The sequence below is a fragment of the Ranitomeya variabilis genome, chromosome 7, assembly GCF_051348905.1.
Source record: "Ranitomeya variabilis isolate aRanVar5 chromosome 7, aRanVar5.hap1, whole genome shotgun sequence".
NCBI classification, from domain to species: domain Eukaryota; kingdom Metazoa; phylum Chordata; class Amphibia; order Anura; family Dendrobatidae; genus Ranitomeya; species Ranitomeya variabilis.
This window is the reverse complement of record NC_135238.1, coordinates 233,370,572-233,386,566: the sequence shown is the minus strand read 5'-3', so window position 1 is coordinate 233,386,566 and position 15,995 is coordinate 233,370,572. Positions and strand designations below refer to the sequence as shown.

The window sequence follows — 15,995 nt, the reverse complement described above, 5'->3', positions numbered from 1 at the left end:
ACAGTCACTGTGTACATACATTACATTACTGATCCTGAGTTACATCCTGTATTATACTCCATAGCTGCACTCACTATTCTGCTGGTGCAGTCACTGTGTACATACATTACTGATCCTGAGTTACATCCTGTATTATACTCCAGAGCTGCACTCACTATTCTGCTGGTGCAGTCACTGTATACATACATTACATTACTGATCCTGAGTTACATCCTGTATTATACTCCAGAGCTGCACTCACTATTCTGCTGGTGCAGTCAATGTGTACATACATTACATTACTGATCCTGAGTTACATCCTGTATCATACTCCAGAGCTGCACTCACTATTCTGCTGGTGCAGTCACTGTGTACATACATTACATTACTGGTCCTGAGTTACATCCTGTATTATACCCCAGAGCTGCACTCACTATTCTGCTGGTGCAGTCACTGTGTACATACATTACTGATCCTAAGTTACATCCTGTATTATACTCCAGAGCTGTACTCACTATTCTGCTGGTGCAGTCACTGTATACATACATTACTGATCCTGAGTTACATCCTGTATTATACCCCAGAGCTGCACTCACTATTCTGCTGGTGCAGTCACTGTGTACATACATTACATTACTGATCCTGAGTGACATCCTGTATTATACTCCAGAGCTGCACTCACTATTCTGCTGGTGCAGTCACTGTGTACATACATTACATTACTGATCCTGAGTTACATCCTGTATTATACTCCAGAGCTGCACTCACTATTCTGCTGGTGCAGTCACTGTGTACATACATTACATTACTGATCCTGAGTTACCTCCTGTATTATACCCCAGAGCTGCACTCACTATTCTGCTGGTGCAGTCACTGTGTACATACATTACATTACTGATCCTGAGTTACATCCTGTATTATACTCCAGAGCTGCACTCACTATTCTGCTGGTGCAGTCACTGTGTACATAAATTACATTAAATGATCCTTCCTGAGTTGCTTCCTCTATTATTAGTGTACTTGTATAATATATATGTATTATATGTAATTATTCCGTCTTCCCATAATTGTGCATTAAATGTAAATAATAATAACACTACAGAACACGCTCTGTACAGTTTCTGCACCAGCAGCTTTTAAGCTGTAAACGTATGATATTCCGTAGTTGATTTGCAGCAGGACTCCACGTTTTTACACTTTATTTCTAGAGTGAAGGTTCTTTAAAATGTTTACTTAATTCTTTTGATTGATTTACTATAAGGCTATGTGCACACGTTCAGGATTTTTCATGTATTTTTTCTGCCGTTTTCCGTGGAAAAATTAAAAAAAAAAAAAGGCTTACATTAAGCATCCTATCATTTCAATGCATTCCACAATTTTTGGGCACATGCTGCATTTTTTTCCGCGAACAAAACGCATTGCGATAAAAAACGCAGCATGTTCATTAATTTTGCGGATTTTTTGCATATTATTGCATTGGGAAGCTCTGGAACAAAACGTGAAAAATCCGGAAAAAAAAAAACGAGATAAAAACACGGGAAAAAAAAACGCATGCGGATTTCCTGCAGAAAAAGTCCGGTTTTGTTCAGAACAATTCTGCAGACATTCCTGAACGTGCGCACATAGCCTAAAGTAATAAACATTGGGAGAGATTTAGTAAAAAATACATGTGCCAGAATTGTAAAAAAGTTTCATGTCCGCCTCATTCTTCCTTCATTATTTTAATGGTTTACACATTTTGGCTCCCAACTATGGAGGGTTAAAAATTGGGTAGAAAAAAATACCAGTAAAAAATGGGCGCAGCATAATGTGACCCAAGTTGCTCAAAATTGATCTCTACCTCACCAATATGAGTGTAAATATATATTCCAGATATTTCAGACTCTGCTAACATTTGTTTTCTGCAGAGTCCGTCAGTTCTTATTATGGACAGTAGGGAACTAGGAAAGATGCAGTACCACTTCTGGCCAGCAGGGGTGTAGGGAATTCCAATAGATGTTTGGCCAGTAGGGGCCGGGGACTTGCAATCCTCTGATTAATGGGGTCGAAGAAATTCCAGTAGAGATTTCTTATTACCTACTTGGTCAGTGTAAGGGGATGAATTGGGGGTCAGGGACTTGTAGTACTCCTTATGGTTAGTAGGGGAATCAGTGGAGTTGCCGTCTCACGTTGGCCAGCAGGGGCAAGGATACTTTATAGATTCTTTCTGTCCCCAGCTAGGAGTTTCCGGTAGAGTTTGCCCCCAGATGTGACACTTTTGCACCTGACTCCATGTTCCTCTGCAGATTTCCTAGCTTCCCATTTGCACAGACTGCTATCCACTAATCACATGAAGTGCTGTCTCCACTTGCTGTCAGCGCGGAGCTGTCTAACTGCTGACAGATTGCTGTAATATCCCACCGTCAGCACTTTGCTAGTCCAGAACACAACCGTTCCAACATGTGGCTTCTGCTACTAATTCCTAAAATAATACCGTATTTCCCTATTGTTTATTGGTATTAAAGGACACTTACACGATGGGAAATGATAACCCTCATCATCCGCGGTGGCTGGAATCCATAATGTATTGAATGCTGAAGTCAGAAACCTCATAAGACGCTGGTGATATATGGTCTCTTGGAAGTTTCCACACTTTCTAAAAGAGATAGATAAGATATATCACCTCCAGATGTTACATATTAACACCGTCTATCAGCAATAAGCGTCGCAGTAATTCACAGCGCCACTGTGCAGCGGACAAATGTCCCCCCTCCGAGCGGACCACCCGTGATCAGAGTGCTGCATGATACTATAAAATGTTCAACTATCTATCGATCGATCGATCGATTATCTATTATCTATCTCTATCCCTCCATCCATCTATTATCTATCATCCATCTATTATCTATCTCTATCCATCTATCTATCAATTATCTATTTATTATCTATCTATTCTCTATCTATCAATTTTTAATTAATTATAATCTATCTATCTATTATCTATTATGTATCTATCATCTATCTATTATCTATCTATCATGCGTGTAGACATTTTATCACCCCATATATACCATCAGTCCCCTCGCAAACCTGACACTATTTTGTCTAGATAGAGGTTGAGTAACGGCACTTGGCACGGTACCCGAACCCCTTGAGGCCGTTGCTTTTTTAGGCAGAGTATTTATATGTCAGGATAATTGTAGGTTGAGAATTGTTTCGACTTGTTTGACTGATATTATATATAGTGCAGTGATTCAGCGTTCCAGATAAAGATACAAATCTTTATCTCATGGCAGTAAAGTATGCCGGGAAATGAAGCCAGGAAGGAAGTGAGGTGATATTATTCTTCATGAATCAGGTCAAAAAGAGCCCTGTTGTGCTCAGGACCACTGGGTAACACTCAAGGAGGGGCACAAAAAAAGGAATTAATATGTGGCCACCTCAAGGACCGGTGATGTGGCCAAAAACCTCTGAGAACCTTCAAAACAATGCAGATGATAAAAATAACAAGAGCTGCACTCACTATTCTGCTTGTGCAGTCACTGTGTACATACATTACATTACTGATCCTGAGTTACATCCTGTATTATACTCCAGAGCTGCACTCACTATTCTGCTGGTGCAGTCACTGTGTACATACATTACATTACTGATCCTGAGTGACATCCTGTATTATACCCCAGAGCTGCACTCACTATTCTGCTGGTGCAGTCACTGTGTACATACATACATTACTGATCCTGAGTTACATCCTGTATTATACACCAGATCTGCACTCACTATTCTGCTGGTGCAGTCACTGTGTACATAGATTGCATTACTGATCTTGGTGATAGAATTAGGTGAATATTGTTTCTTAGACACTTCTGGCATTTTCCCTTACTCGGGACAGTTTTGTGTGATAATTAACACTATATTATTTGTGTTGCTCATTTCTGGTGTTTCTTTGCTTTTGCTGCAGGCGGTGAAGAATTACATGAGGACGGAGTGTAAGTGCCACGGTCTCTCCGGTTCCTGCACCCTGCGCACTTGTTGGAAGAAGATGCCGCACTTCAGGGAGGTGGGAGATCGGCTACTTGAGAGATTCAATGGAGCCTTTAAGGTTATGGGGGGAAACGACGGCAAAACAATTATACCAGTCGGACATAATATCAAACCCCCTGACAAACAAGACTTGATTTACTCTGCTGACTCGCCCGATTTCTGTCAAGCCAACCGAAAAACCGGTTCCCCGGGGACAAGGGGTCGTGTTTGTAACAGCACCGCTCTGGACGTTGGGGGCTGCGACCTGCTCTGCTGCGGCAGGGGGTATCGGGAGGAGACTGTGGTGGTGGAGGAGAGCTGCCTGTGCCGCTTCCACTGGTGCTGCGTCGTAAACTGCAATAAATGCACTGTGAAAAAAGAGCTCAGTATGTGCCTCTAAGATGGACTGCAAAGAGAAGGGAGCCCCGAATCCGCCCTCCTGTGCTCACACGGAGGCACCTGGACGTCGACGTAGGACCCGGCATAGACACCCCCTCTAAGAACAGAGCCGGGAAAAATTGTCAGCTCTGAGACTGCAATGGTCACATATCTGCGCCTCAGCAGATGAATGTGGGTGCGTCCTCAAGAAATGACTGAGTAGGGGGCAACAAAGCAGTATCATTCTATAGATAATATATATATATATATATATATGTATGTATGTATGTAAACATTTACAGGAGCATAATTATGGTATTACCACTAAATGCAGAGCGACGGTCACATAATCCTACAATATTCATCCTCGAGTCGGTCATTGGGAGCTGGGCCCGATACAGATACCATATTATTTGGTGTACCTAAGCCGGACCCCCTTCTGCCTTTGACACTACATCTGGGATGACCCCAATATGGACAGCAAACAAAGGGAACGTTATAGGGCTAATGTTTGGTAGGGTGGAGGTTCATCAGAGTCCCGATCAGCAGATGTACCCAAGTCCGCCATGGTGGAGGGTCCACACAAGCCTTGATCATCAAATGCACAAAGCACCTCCATGATGGGGGTCCATATATGTCCTAATCCTTGGTGTATTGATCTCCTCTACGGTGGAGGTTCTCCAGAATCCTGATGAGCAGATGTACATAACTCCTCCATGATGGGGTCCATATATGTCCAATTTGTGTATTGGTCTCTTCTACAGTGAAGGTCCACAGGAGTTCTGATGAGCAGATGTACCAAACTCTTCTATGATGGGGTCCATATATGTCCCAATCCTTGGTGTAATGATCTCCTCTACGGTGGAGGTTCTCCAGAATCCTGATGAGCAGATGTACATAACTCCTCCATGATGGGGTCCATATATGTCCAATTTGTGTATTGGTCTCTTCTACAGTGAAGGTCCACAGGAGTTCTGATGAGCAGATGTACATAACTCTTCTATGATGGGGTCCATATATGTCCCAATCCTTGGTGTGTTGATCTCCTCTACAGTGGAGATTCTCAGAAGTTCTGATGAGCAGATGTACTGAACTTCTCCGTGATTGGGTCCATATATGTCCCAATCCTTGGTGTAATGATCTCCTCTACAGTGGAGGTTCTCAGAAGTTCTGATGAGCAGATGTACATAACTCCTCCATGGTGGGGGTCCATATATGTCCCAATCCTTGGTGTATTGATCTCCTCTACATTGGAGGTCCACAGGAGTTCTGATGAGCAGCTGTACCTATCTCCTCCATGATGGGGGTCCATATATGTCCATATCCACAGGAGTCCTGGTTATCCGATGTACCCAACGCCTCCACTTTGATGGGTCCATGGGAATCCCAATCTTTGGAAGGTCTATAAGGGCCTCAAAAATATTAATATTAAAGGGATTGTTTTACTACAGGCTAGCCCTTTAATATTGGAGATGCCAAGGCATTATTTTGCCGTGGGAAGCCATGGCCAGCCAGACACTTCTCCTGTCTCTACAGGTCAAGTAGGTCATACATAGACGTCTTGCAGATCTGCTCTTACGGAAGAGACATGTGAGCAGAGGTCCCTGTGATTCTTTTTTTACGTCATGATCTGAGTCCCAGTCGCTTGTCCCATTTTGTAATGTAAAATGCTGCGCTGCATCAGGTCCCCCCCCATCATCCTCCGCACTGAGCCAACATCTTCATACATTGCAACCTCACAGCCCCCTTACTATATACTCAGCACTTATTCTAGAGGTCGGGCTCAGAGAAGAGTCTCTGCTTTTACTGACATTTCTCATCTTCAGATCTGAATATGTTTTGCCTGTAAAATTAAAAATTCTGAAATTCTGCCTGGTTGCACAACACGAGCTACATTTGCTTCAATGGTGATGTTTTCTGTAAAGTTGGATCAATGAGTAATGAAAAGTTCTGCAACTTTTTAATATCCTTCATCAATTTATTGCCACTTTTAAGATCTCTGCTTACTGTCTGTGAAAAGAAAAATGGAAAAATTATATATATTTTTTAAATCCTGGATTTTAAACAACATTGAGGTGTTTGGCTTTGGTCACGTTGGCATCATTGCTTCTTTCATTACCTGCGTATTGATGGATATGACAAATCTATTGTGTAACAGAAGGAATACTGCACCAAACTGTGCTGCCTACCAAATGCTACAAAACTGAACAGAACAGAAACTAATGTCAGCGTGAGGAAAGAGATAATATGTTTACCGTTTGTTGCAACTTTATCTAATCCACTGTGAGCTAAGCAACCAAAAGGAGAGGATACATTTATATACTTTACCTGCAATGATACATTGTAACAAGACTCTGATTGGATGGATTTAGCTCACCGGAGGATGCCGTATACTGGATATAAAGGTGGTGGAGATGGAGGAATTGATTTCAGGTGGATAAAAAGATAATGGAAGAGAATACTCACTTGGCCGCTCACCTGTCTCATCGCCCACCGGTCTCGTCGCCCACCGGTCTCGCTGCTCACCTGTCTCACCACTGCAGCCTACTGGCTTCCTCCAACACTGGTCTATTCTGATCTTCATGGCAATCAACGACCATTTCTGCGTCTCCCTTCAATCTCCACTGACACTTGTTGCCCTGAGTGGGTTTCGAGTGACGAACTTTGTTATGGCATGAAGTTGGGATGTCACTCCATGCGCCCCCCAAGGCCCACTCGGTGCAGAAAGTGAAGGGACAGAGTGAAAGGAGAGCAAAAGAGACCTGAGCAGGGGGAAGCCAGCAGAGGACGAGTATGCTGTGCTTTTATTCTTTTAATCTTCAAGTTTTCTTTGTGTCTAATAGGGAACATTCAATGCGCATTTCATAAATTTGATTCAAATTTCCAGGACAAATTTGAGCAAATTGGCAGATTCAGATTTTGGCAGAATCGCTCATCACTAAATGTTGGCAAATCTGGATGTAAGATGTAAGCAGTAATATTTCTATTCACTGACAGGAATGAGAAATAGCGAAAATAATTAGAAATTGGAATGCAAAGTATAATGGAAAGTAGCAGAAATGGCCGTGATTTCCTGTCTGCATTACTTGTAATATTCTCTGTTTCTGGTCATTGTACAGATTCGTCATTGCTATCCGGACATGTGTGTATTATAATCTTGTATTTTTAGTAATAAAGTTATTTAAGATGTTCTTCGCACAGCTGAATGAGATCATGTAGAAAGTACAGAAAACCGACAGGGTGCAAATATTTTGCTTTTCTATGGTTAATTTTACTAACTGATGTAAACTTCTCTATTCACAGCTAAAGGTGCATTCAGAATTTGTCCGATTCCCTGTTACCAGAGAACAATGCCTTATAAGAGCTAAATTGCTTATTGAAAGCAAGCAACAGAAATATAAAGCAGCTTCGGTTATGATTGGGGGAAGTGACAGCTAAAAATCTGTGCAAAGTGGTTGCAAATTTACTCAACTTTTCACATAGATTGAAACTATTAGATTGAATGCAGAATTAACAGGAAACAGTTCAGTGCTGCTCACAGTCACGTGACTGCTAATTTCCATGCAGGGTGGTAAAATACTTTGTGTAAGATAAGTAAAATAAGCAATAATAAATATTTGCCTATAATGGATATAGCACAATCATCATGGGTTTCTATGAGAATGTCATCGATATACCTGAAAATGATGACTGGAGATTTACTGTCACAGTATACAAAAAATGAAGGCAAAGGCTAAAACAAAGGAAAAGCAAGCAAATGTACATAATAACAAAAGTAATAGCTATAATAGTTCTGCTGTTACATATTGAGGGGTGACATCTGTGTGTGGCATTGTATGGACATGTCTGTGGCACATGCACTAATATGAGGGCATTTCAGGGAAGTAATGAATCGGGCATCAGTGGTATAAATGCCTAGTAAAGTAAGGCTAATGCTAAAGTTTCCTATAGTAACCAATCAGACTCTATCTTTTATCTTTACAATTTGATTGAATACAATTTTTCTGTATGTAAGAAAAGATGAGATGTAAACCCAGGACACCTGCGGACAGGACAAGACAACGCCTTCCACAATTCATTGTGCAGCAAGAAGAGAATGTGGGTTCATTCAAGCAAAAGTAAGTTAAACCTGAGTGGCATAGAACAAGACTCCATGAATCTGCTCACGCAGGACCAAAATAATACCGCCATGCCGCTTACCATCATCCTGTGCTCAAGCAATACTGAGACAGTGTTCATAATATTTCCGTAATCCTCAAAAACACCCTCAAATATCTACTATATAATTGTCTAAGGGTCACTTCCGTCTTTCTGTCTGTCTTTCTGTCTGTCACGGAAATCCCAAGTCGCTGATTGGTCATGGCAAAACGGCCACGACCAATCAGCGACGGGCACAGTCCGGCGGTGAAATGGCCGCTCCTTCCTCCCCGCAGTCAGTGCCCGCTCCATACTCCCCTCCAGTCAGCGCTCACACAGGGTTAATGGCTGCATTACACTGCGGTGTGACGCACTCCATTAACGCTGCTATTAACCCTGTGTCACCAACATTTTATTATTGATGCTGCCTATGCAGCATTAATAGTAAAAAGATCTAATGTTAAAAATAATTAAAAAATTAAAAATCATTATACACTCACCATCCGTCGGCCCCCTGGTTACAGCCCAGGCCTTTCCTGCTCCTCGCGATGCTCCGGTGACCGGTCCATGCATTGCGGTCTCGCAAGATGATGATGTCATCATCTCGCGAGACCGCAATGCACTCTTGGGACCGGAGTGTCGCAAGGAGCATCGGTAAATGCCTGGGCTGGATCCGGGGGGCCGACGGAGGGTGAGTATATAACTATTTTTTTATTTCAATTCTTTTTTTAACAGAGATATGGTGCCCACATTGCTATATACTACGTGGGCTGTGTTAGATACTGCGTGGGCTGTTTTATATACTACATCTCTGTGCTATATACTATGGGCTGTGCTATATACTATGTGGGCTGTGCTATATACTATGTGGCCTGTGTTATATACTGCATGGGCTGTGTTATATGCTATGTTTGCTCTGTTATATACTACATCTCTGTGCTATATACTATGTGGGCTGTGCTATATACTATGTGGGCTGTGCTATATACTATGTGGCCTGTGTTAAATACTATGTGGCCTGTTGTTATGAACTGGTGGTTTAGGAGCAACATGGGACGAGCTCTGGAGGAGGTGGTACCTGTACTAACCGCCGTTCCTGAGCTTAGCACAACACTAGAAGTAGCCGTGTGTTGTGGATTCTGTTTTTGGGCTCCCTCTGGTGGTTACAACTGGTACTGGGTGACTTTGGTGGGTGGCGGTCTCTGGTTTCCACCTGTCCATCAGAGGCTGGGTGTTTCCAATTTAACCTGGCTTTCCTGTCATTCCCTTGCCGGCTATCAATGTATCAGTGTGTCTCTGTTACCTGCTCCTAAAGCCTTCAAGACAAGCTAAGTTCTGATTTCCCTGTTTCATGTTTGCTTTCATGTTTTTAGTCCAGCTTGCAGATATGTAATTCTCTGCTACTGGTTGCTCTGGTGGGCTGAAATTACCACTCATGTACCATGAGTTGGCACATGAGTTCAAGTAATTTCAGGATGGTATTTTGAAGGGTTTTTAAGCTGACCGCGCAGTGCACCTTTTGTATCCTCTGCTATCTAGCTTAAAGCGGGCCTCATTTTGCTGAATCTATTTTCATAACTACGTTTGTGCCTTCCTCTCATTTCACCGTCCTTATATGTGGGGGGCTGCTATTTCTGTGGGAATATTTCTCTGGAGGCAAGATAGGTCTGTGATTCTTCTGATAGGGGAAGCTAGATCTCCGGCTGGCGCGAGGCGTCTAGAGTCCCCCCAGGAACGCTCCCCGGCTACTGTTAGTTGAGTGTTGAGGTTCAGGATCGCGGTCAGCTCAGGTTCCATCACCCTAGAGCTCGTCCTGTTTTTGCCCATGCTATTTGTTAAATTCCCTGCCATTGGGAACATGACAGTATAGCCGGCCCACAGAGTGTTAATTGTTTGGGCTGAAGCAGGAGGAAAAGAAGTGTTGAAGGGTAATTTTTTATTTTTTTTTTCCCTCAGAGTTTTGCTGCCTAGCCCTTAATTGCTGTCTAGCTGCTTCTTACCTCCTCTTAACCCTTGAATGGCTCTGACCTTAGCTGTTTAACATGGATGTCCAGAGTTTGGCTTCCAGCCTGAATAATCTTGCTGCAAAAGTTCAAAACATACAGGATTTTGTTGTTCACACTCCTATGTCTGAACCTAGAATTCCTATTCCAGAGTTTTTTTCTGGAGATAGATCTACCTTCCTGAATTTCAGGAACAATTGCAAATTGTTTCTTTCTTTGAAATCTCGCTCCTCTGGAGACCCTGCTCAGCAGGTCAAGATTGTAATATCTTTCCTGCGGGGCGACCCTCAGAATTGGGCATTTGCATTGGCACCAGGGGATCCTGCATTGCTCAGTGTGGATGCGTTTTTTCTGGCACTGGGATTGCTCTATGAGGAACCTAATCTGGAGATTCAGGCTGAAAAGGCTTTGTTAGCCCTCTCTCAGGGGCAAGATGAAGCGGAAGTATATTGTCAAAAATTTCGGAAATGGTCGGTGCTTACTCAGTGGAATGAGTGCGCCCTGGCTGCAAACTTCAGAGATGGTCTTTCTGAGGCCATTAAGGATATTATGGTGGGGTTCCCTGCGCCTACAGGTCTGAATGAGTCTATGGCTATGGCCATTCAGATTGATCGGCGTTTACGGGAGCGCAAACCTGTGCACCAGTTGGCGGTGTCTTCTGAACAGGCACCTGAGACTATGCAATGTGATAGAATTCAGTCCAGAAGTGAACGGCAAAATTATAGGCGGAAAAATGGATTGTGTTTTTATTGTGGTGATTCAGCTCATGTTATATCAGCATGCTCTAAACGCACAAAAAAGGTTGATAAATCTTTTGCCATTAGTACTCTGCAGTCTAAGTTCATTTTGTCTGTAACTCTGATTTGTTCACTGTCATCCATTTCCGTCGATGCCTATGTGGATTCGGGCGCTGCCCTGAGTCTTATGGATTGGTCATTTGCCAAACGCTGCGGTTTTAGTCTGGAGCCTCTGGAAGTTCCTATTCCTTTGAAGGGAATTGACTCTACACCATTGGCTATGAATAAACCGCAGTACTGGACACAAGTGACCATGCGCATGACTCCCGTTCATCAGGAGGTGATTCGCTTCCTTGTACTGTATAATTTACATGATGTACTAGTGCTTGGTCTGCCATGGTTACAAACTCATAATCCTGTCCTGGACTGGAAAACAATGTCTGTGCTAAGCTGGGGATGTCACGGGGTTCATGATGATGCACCTCCAATTTCTATAGCTTCATCTACTCCTTCTGAGATCCCTGAGTTTTTGTCTGACTATCGGGATGTTTTTGAGGAGCCTAAGCTCAATTCGCTCCCTCCTCATAGGGATTGTGACTGTGCTATAGAATTAATTCCTGGCAGTAAGTTCCCTAAGGGTCGTTTATTTAATCTGTCAGTGCCAGAGCATACTGCTATGCGGAATTATATTAAGGAGTCCTTGGAAAAGGGACATATTCGTCCATCTTCGTCCCCTCTGGGAGCAGGTTTTTTTTTCGTGGCTAAAAAAGATGGTTCCCTGAGGCCTTGTATAGATTATCGCCTTCTGAATAAGATTACAGTCAAATATCAGTATTCATTGCCATTATTGACTGATTTGTTTGCTCGCATTAAGGGGGCTAGGTGGTTCACTAAGATAGATCTTCGTGGTGCGTATAATCTTGTGCGGATTAAGCAGGGTGATGAGTGGAAAACCGCATTTAATACGCCTGAGGGCCATTTTGAGTATTTGGTAATGCCTTTTGGACTTTCTAATGCTCCTTCAGTCTTTCAGTCCTTTATGCACAATATTTTCCGTGAATATCTGGATAAGTTTATGATTGTGTATTTGGATGATATTTTGGTGTTTTCTGATGACTGAGAGTCTCATGTTCTACAGGTCAGGAAGGTGTTTCAAGTCCTGCGGGCCAATTCTCTGTTTGTGAAGGGCTCAAAATGTCTCTTCGGAGTCCAGAAGATTTCTTTTTTGGGGTACATTTTTTCTCCTTCTACTATTGAGATGGATCCCGTCAAGGTTCAGGCGATTTGTGACTGGACACAACCTACATCTGTTAAGAGTCTTCAGAAGTTTTTGGGTTTTGCTAATTTTTATCGTCGGTTCATTACTAATTTTTCCAGTGTTGTTAAACCTTTGACTGATTTGACTAAAAAGGGTGCTGATGTTGCTAATTGGTCTCCTGCGGCTGTGGGGGCCTTTCAGGAACTTAAGCGCCGGTTTTCTTCTGCTCCTGTGTTATGTCAACCAGATGTTTCACTTCCCTTTCAGGTTGAGGTTGATGCTTCCGAGATTGGAGCGGGGGCGGTTTTGTCACAGAGAAGTTCCGATGGCTCGGTGATGAAGCCATGTGCGTTCTTTTCTAGAAAATTCTCGCCCGCCGAGCGCAATTATGATGTGGGTAATCGGGAGCTTTTGGCCATGAAGTGGGCATTTGAGGAGTGGCGTCATTGGCTTGAGGGTGCTAGACATCGTGTGGTGGTCTTGACTGACCACAAAAATCTGATTTACCTTGAGTCTGCCAGGCGTCTGAATCCTAGACAGGCTCGTTGGTCGTTATTCTTTTCTCGTTTCAATTTTGTGGTTTCATACCTGCCAGGTTCAAAGAATTTGAAGGCGGATGCTCTTTCCAGGAGTTTTGTGCCTGACTCTCCTGGAGACTCTGGGCCTACTGGTATCCTTAGGGATGGGGTAATATTGTCCGCCGTCTCCCCAGACTTGCGACGTGCATTGCAGGAGTTTCAGGCGGATAAACCTGATCGTTGTCCACCAGAAAGACTGTTTGTTCCGGATGATTGGACCAGTAGAGTCATCTCCGAGGTCCATTCTTCTGTGTTGGCTGGTCATCCTGGAATATTTGGTACTAGAGATTTGGTGGCCAGGTCTTTTTGGTGGCCTTCCTTGTCAAGGGATGTGCGCACCTTTGTGCAGTCTTGTGAAGTGTGTGCTCGGGCTAAGCCTTGCTGTTCTCGGGCCAGTGGGTTGTTGTTACCCTTGCCTGTTATGACCCCAATGGCGAGGGTCTCAGAGGAACGTGGAAGTCTGCAGAATACAAAAATCCAGCTCATAGGGCAGTGGTAACTGGGTTGACCATATATCTACTCCTAACGCCAACACTAGAAGTAGCCGGGGATCATTCCTACGTTGATTCTAGATGACACGCGCCAGCCGGAGAATCTAGCTACCCCTAGTAGAGGAAAACAAAGACCTTTCTTGCCTCCAGAGAAGGGGACCCCAAAGCTGGATAGAAGCCCCCCACAAATAATGACGGTGAGGTAAGAGGAAATGACAAACACAGAAATGAACCAGGTTTAGCACAGAGAGGCCCGCTTACTGATAGCAGAATAAAGAAAGGTAACTTATATGGTCAACAAAAACCCTATCAAAATCCACACTGGAAATTCAAGAACCCCCGAACCGTCTAACGGTCCGGGGGGAGAACACCAGCCCCCTAGAGCTTCCAGCAAAGGTCAGGATATAGATTTGGAACAAGCTGGACAAAAATACAAAACCAAAACAAATAGCAAAAAGCAAAAGGCAGACTTAGCTGATATAACTGGAACCAGGATCAGTAGACAAGAGCACAGCAGACTAGCTCTGATAACTACGTTGCCAGGCATTGAACTGAAGGTCCAGGGAGCTTATATAGCAACACCCCTAACTAACGACCCAGGTGCGGATAAAAGGAATGACAGAAAAACCAGAGTCAAAAAACTAGTAACCACTAGAGGGAGCAAAAAGCAAATTCACAACAGTACCCCCCCCTTAGTGAGGGGTCACCGAACCCTCACCACGACCACCAGGGCGATCAGGATGAGCGGCATGAAAGGCACGAACTAAATCGGCCGCATGAACATCAGAGGCGACCACCCAGGAATTATCCTCCTGACCATAGCCCTTCCACTTGACCAGGTACTGAAGCCTCCGCCTGGAGAGGCGAGAATCCAAGATCTTCTCCACCACGTACTCCAACTCGCCCTCAACCAACACCGGAGCAGGAGGCTCAGCAGAAGGAACTACAGGCACAATGTACCGCCGCAACAAGGACCTATGAAATACATTGTGAATAGCAAACGACACAGGAAGATCCAGACGAAAAGATACAGGATTAAGGATTTCCAATATCTTGTAAGGCCCAATAAAACGAGGTTTAAATTTAGGAGAGGAGACCTTCATAGGAACAAAGCGGGAAGAAAGCCACACCAAATCCCCAACGCGTAGTCGGGGACCCACACCGCGGCGGCGGTTGGCAAAGCGCTGAGCCTTCTCCTGTGACAACTTCAAGTTGTCCACCACATGATTCCAGATCTGCTGCAACCTATCCACCACAGAATCCACCCCAGGACAGTCAGAAGGCTCCACATGACCCGAAGAAAAGCGAGGATGGAAACCAGAGTTGCAGAAAAAAGGCGAAACCAAGGTGGCGGAACTAGCCCGATTATTAAGGGCAAACTCAGCCAACGGCAAGAATGTCACCCAATCGTCCTGATCAGCAGAGACAAAACACCTCAAATAAGCCTCCAAAGTCTGATTGGTTCGCTCCGTCTGTCCATTAGTCTGAGGATGGAAAGCAGACGAAAACGACAAATCAATGCCCATCCTACTACAAAAGGATCGCCAGAACCTGGAAACGAACTGGGATCCTCTGTCTGACACAATATTCTCAGGGATGCCGTGCAAACGAACCACGTTCTGGAAAAACACAGGAACCAGATCGGAAGAGGAAGGCAGCTTAGGCAAAGGAACCAAATGGACCATCTTGGAGAAGCGATCACATATCACCCAGATAACGGACATGCCCTGAGATAGCGGAAGATCAGAAATGAAATCCATGGAGATATGTGTCCAAGGTCTCTTCGGGACAGGCAAGGGCAAGAGCAAACCGCTGGCACGAGAACAGCAAGGCTTAGCTCGAGCACAAGTCCCACAGGACTGCACAAATGACCGCACATCCCTTGACAAGGAAGGCCACCAAAAGGACCTGGCCACCAGATCTCTGGTGCCAAAAATTCCCGGGTGACCTGCCAACACCGAGGAATGAACCTCGGAAATGACTCTGCTGGTCCACTTATCCGGGACAAACAGTCTGTCAGGTGGACAAGACTCAGGCCTATCAGCCTGAAATCTCTGCAACACACGTCGCAGATCCGGAGAAATAGCTGACAAGATAACTCCATCTTTAAGAATACCAACAGGATCAGCGACTCCAGGAGCATCAGGCACAAAGCTCCTAGAAAGAGCATCGGCCTTCACATTCTTTGAACCTGGTAAATACGAGACAACAAAATCAAAGCGGGAGAAAAACAATGACCAGCGGGCCTGTCTCGGATTAAGGCGTTTAGCAGACTCGAGATACATCAGATTTTTGTGATCAGTCAAGACCACCACACGATGCTTAGCACCCTCGAGCCAATGACGCCACTCCTCAAATGCCCATTTCATGGCCAACAACTCCCGATTGCCCACATCATAATTTCGCTCGGCAGGCGAAAATTTCCTAGAGAA

At 44.1% G+C, this 15,995-nt stretch overlaps 1 protein-coding gene across 2 annotated transcripts in view; it reads left to right on the top strand.

The window, feature by feature from the left end:
* WNT6 (Wnt family member 6) overlaps positions 1-5,881 on the top strand; it is a 67,080-nt gene extending 61,199 nt beyond the window's left edge. For both annotated transcript variants that reach the window (XM_077273183.1, XM_077273182.1), the window contains exon 4: positions 3,920-5,881. In XM_077273183.1, the coding sequence (XP_077129298.1) occupies positions 3,920-4,381 (462 nt within the window). In that variant the 3' untranslated portion in view covers positions 4,382-5,881. The remainder of the gene's footprint in view (positions 1-3,919) is intronic.
* The last annotated feature ends 10,114 nt before the right edge of the window (positions 5,882-15,995 follow it).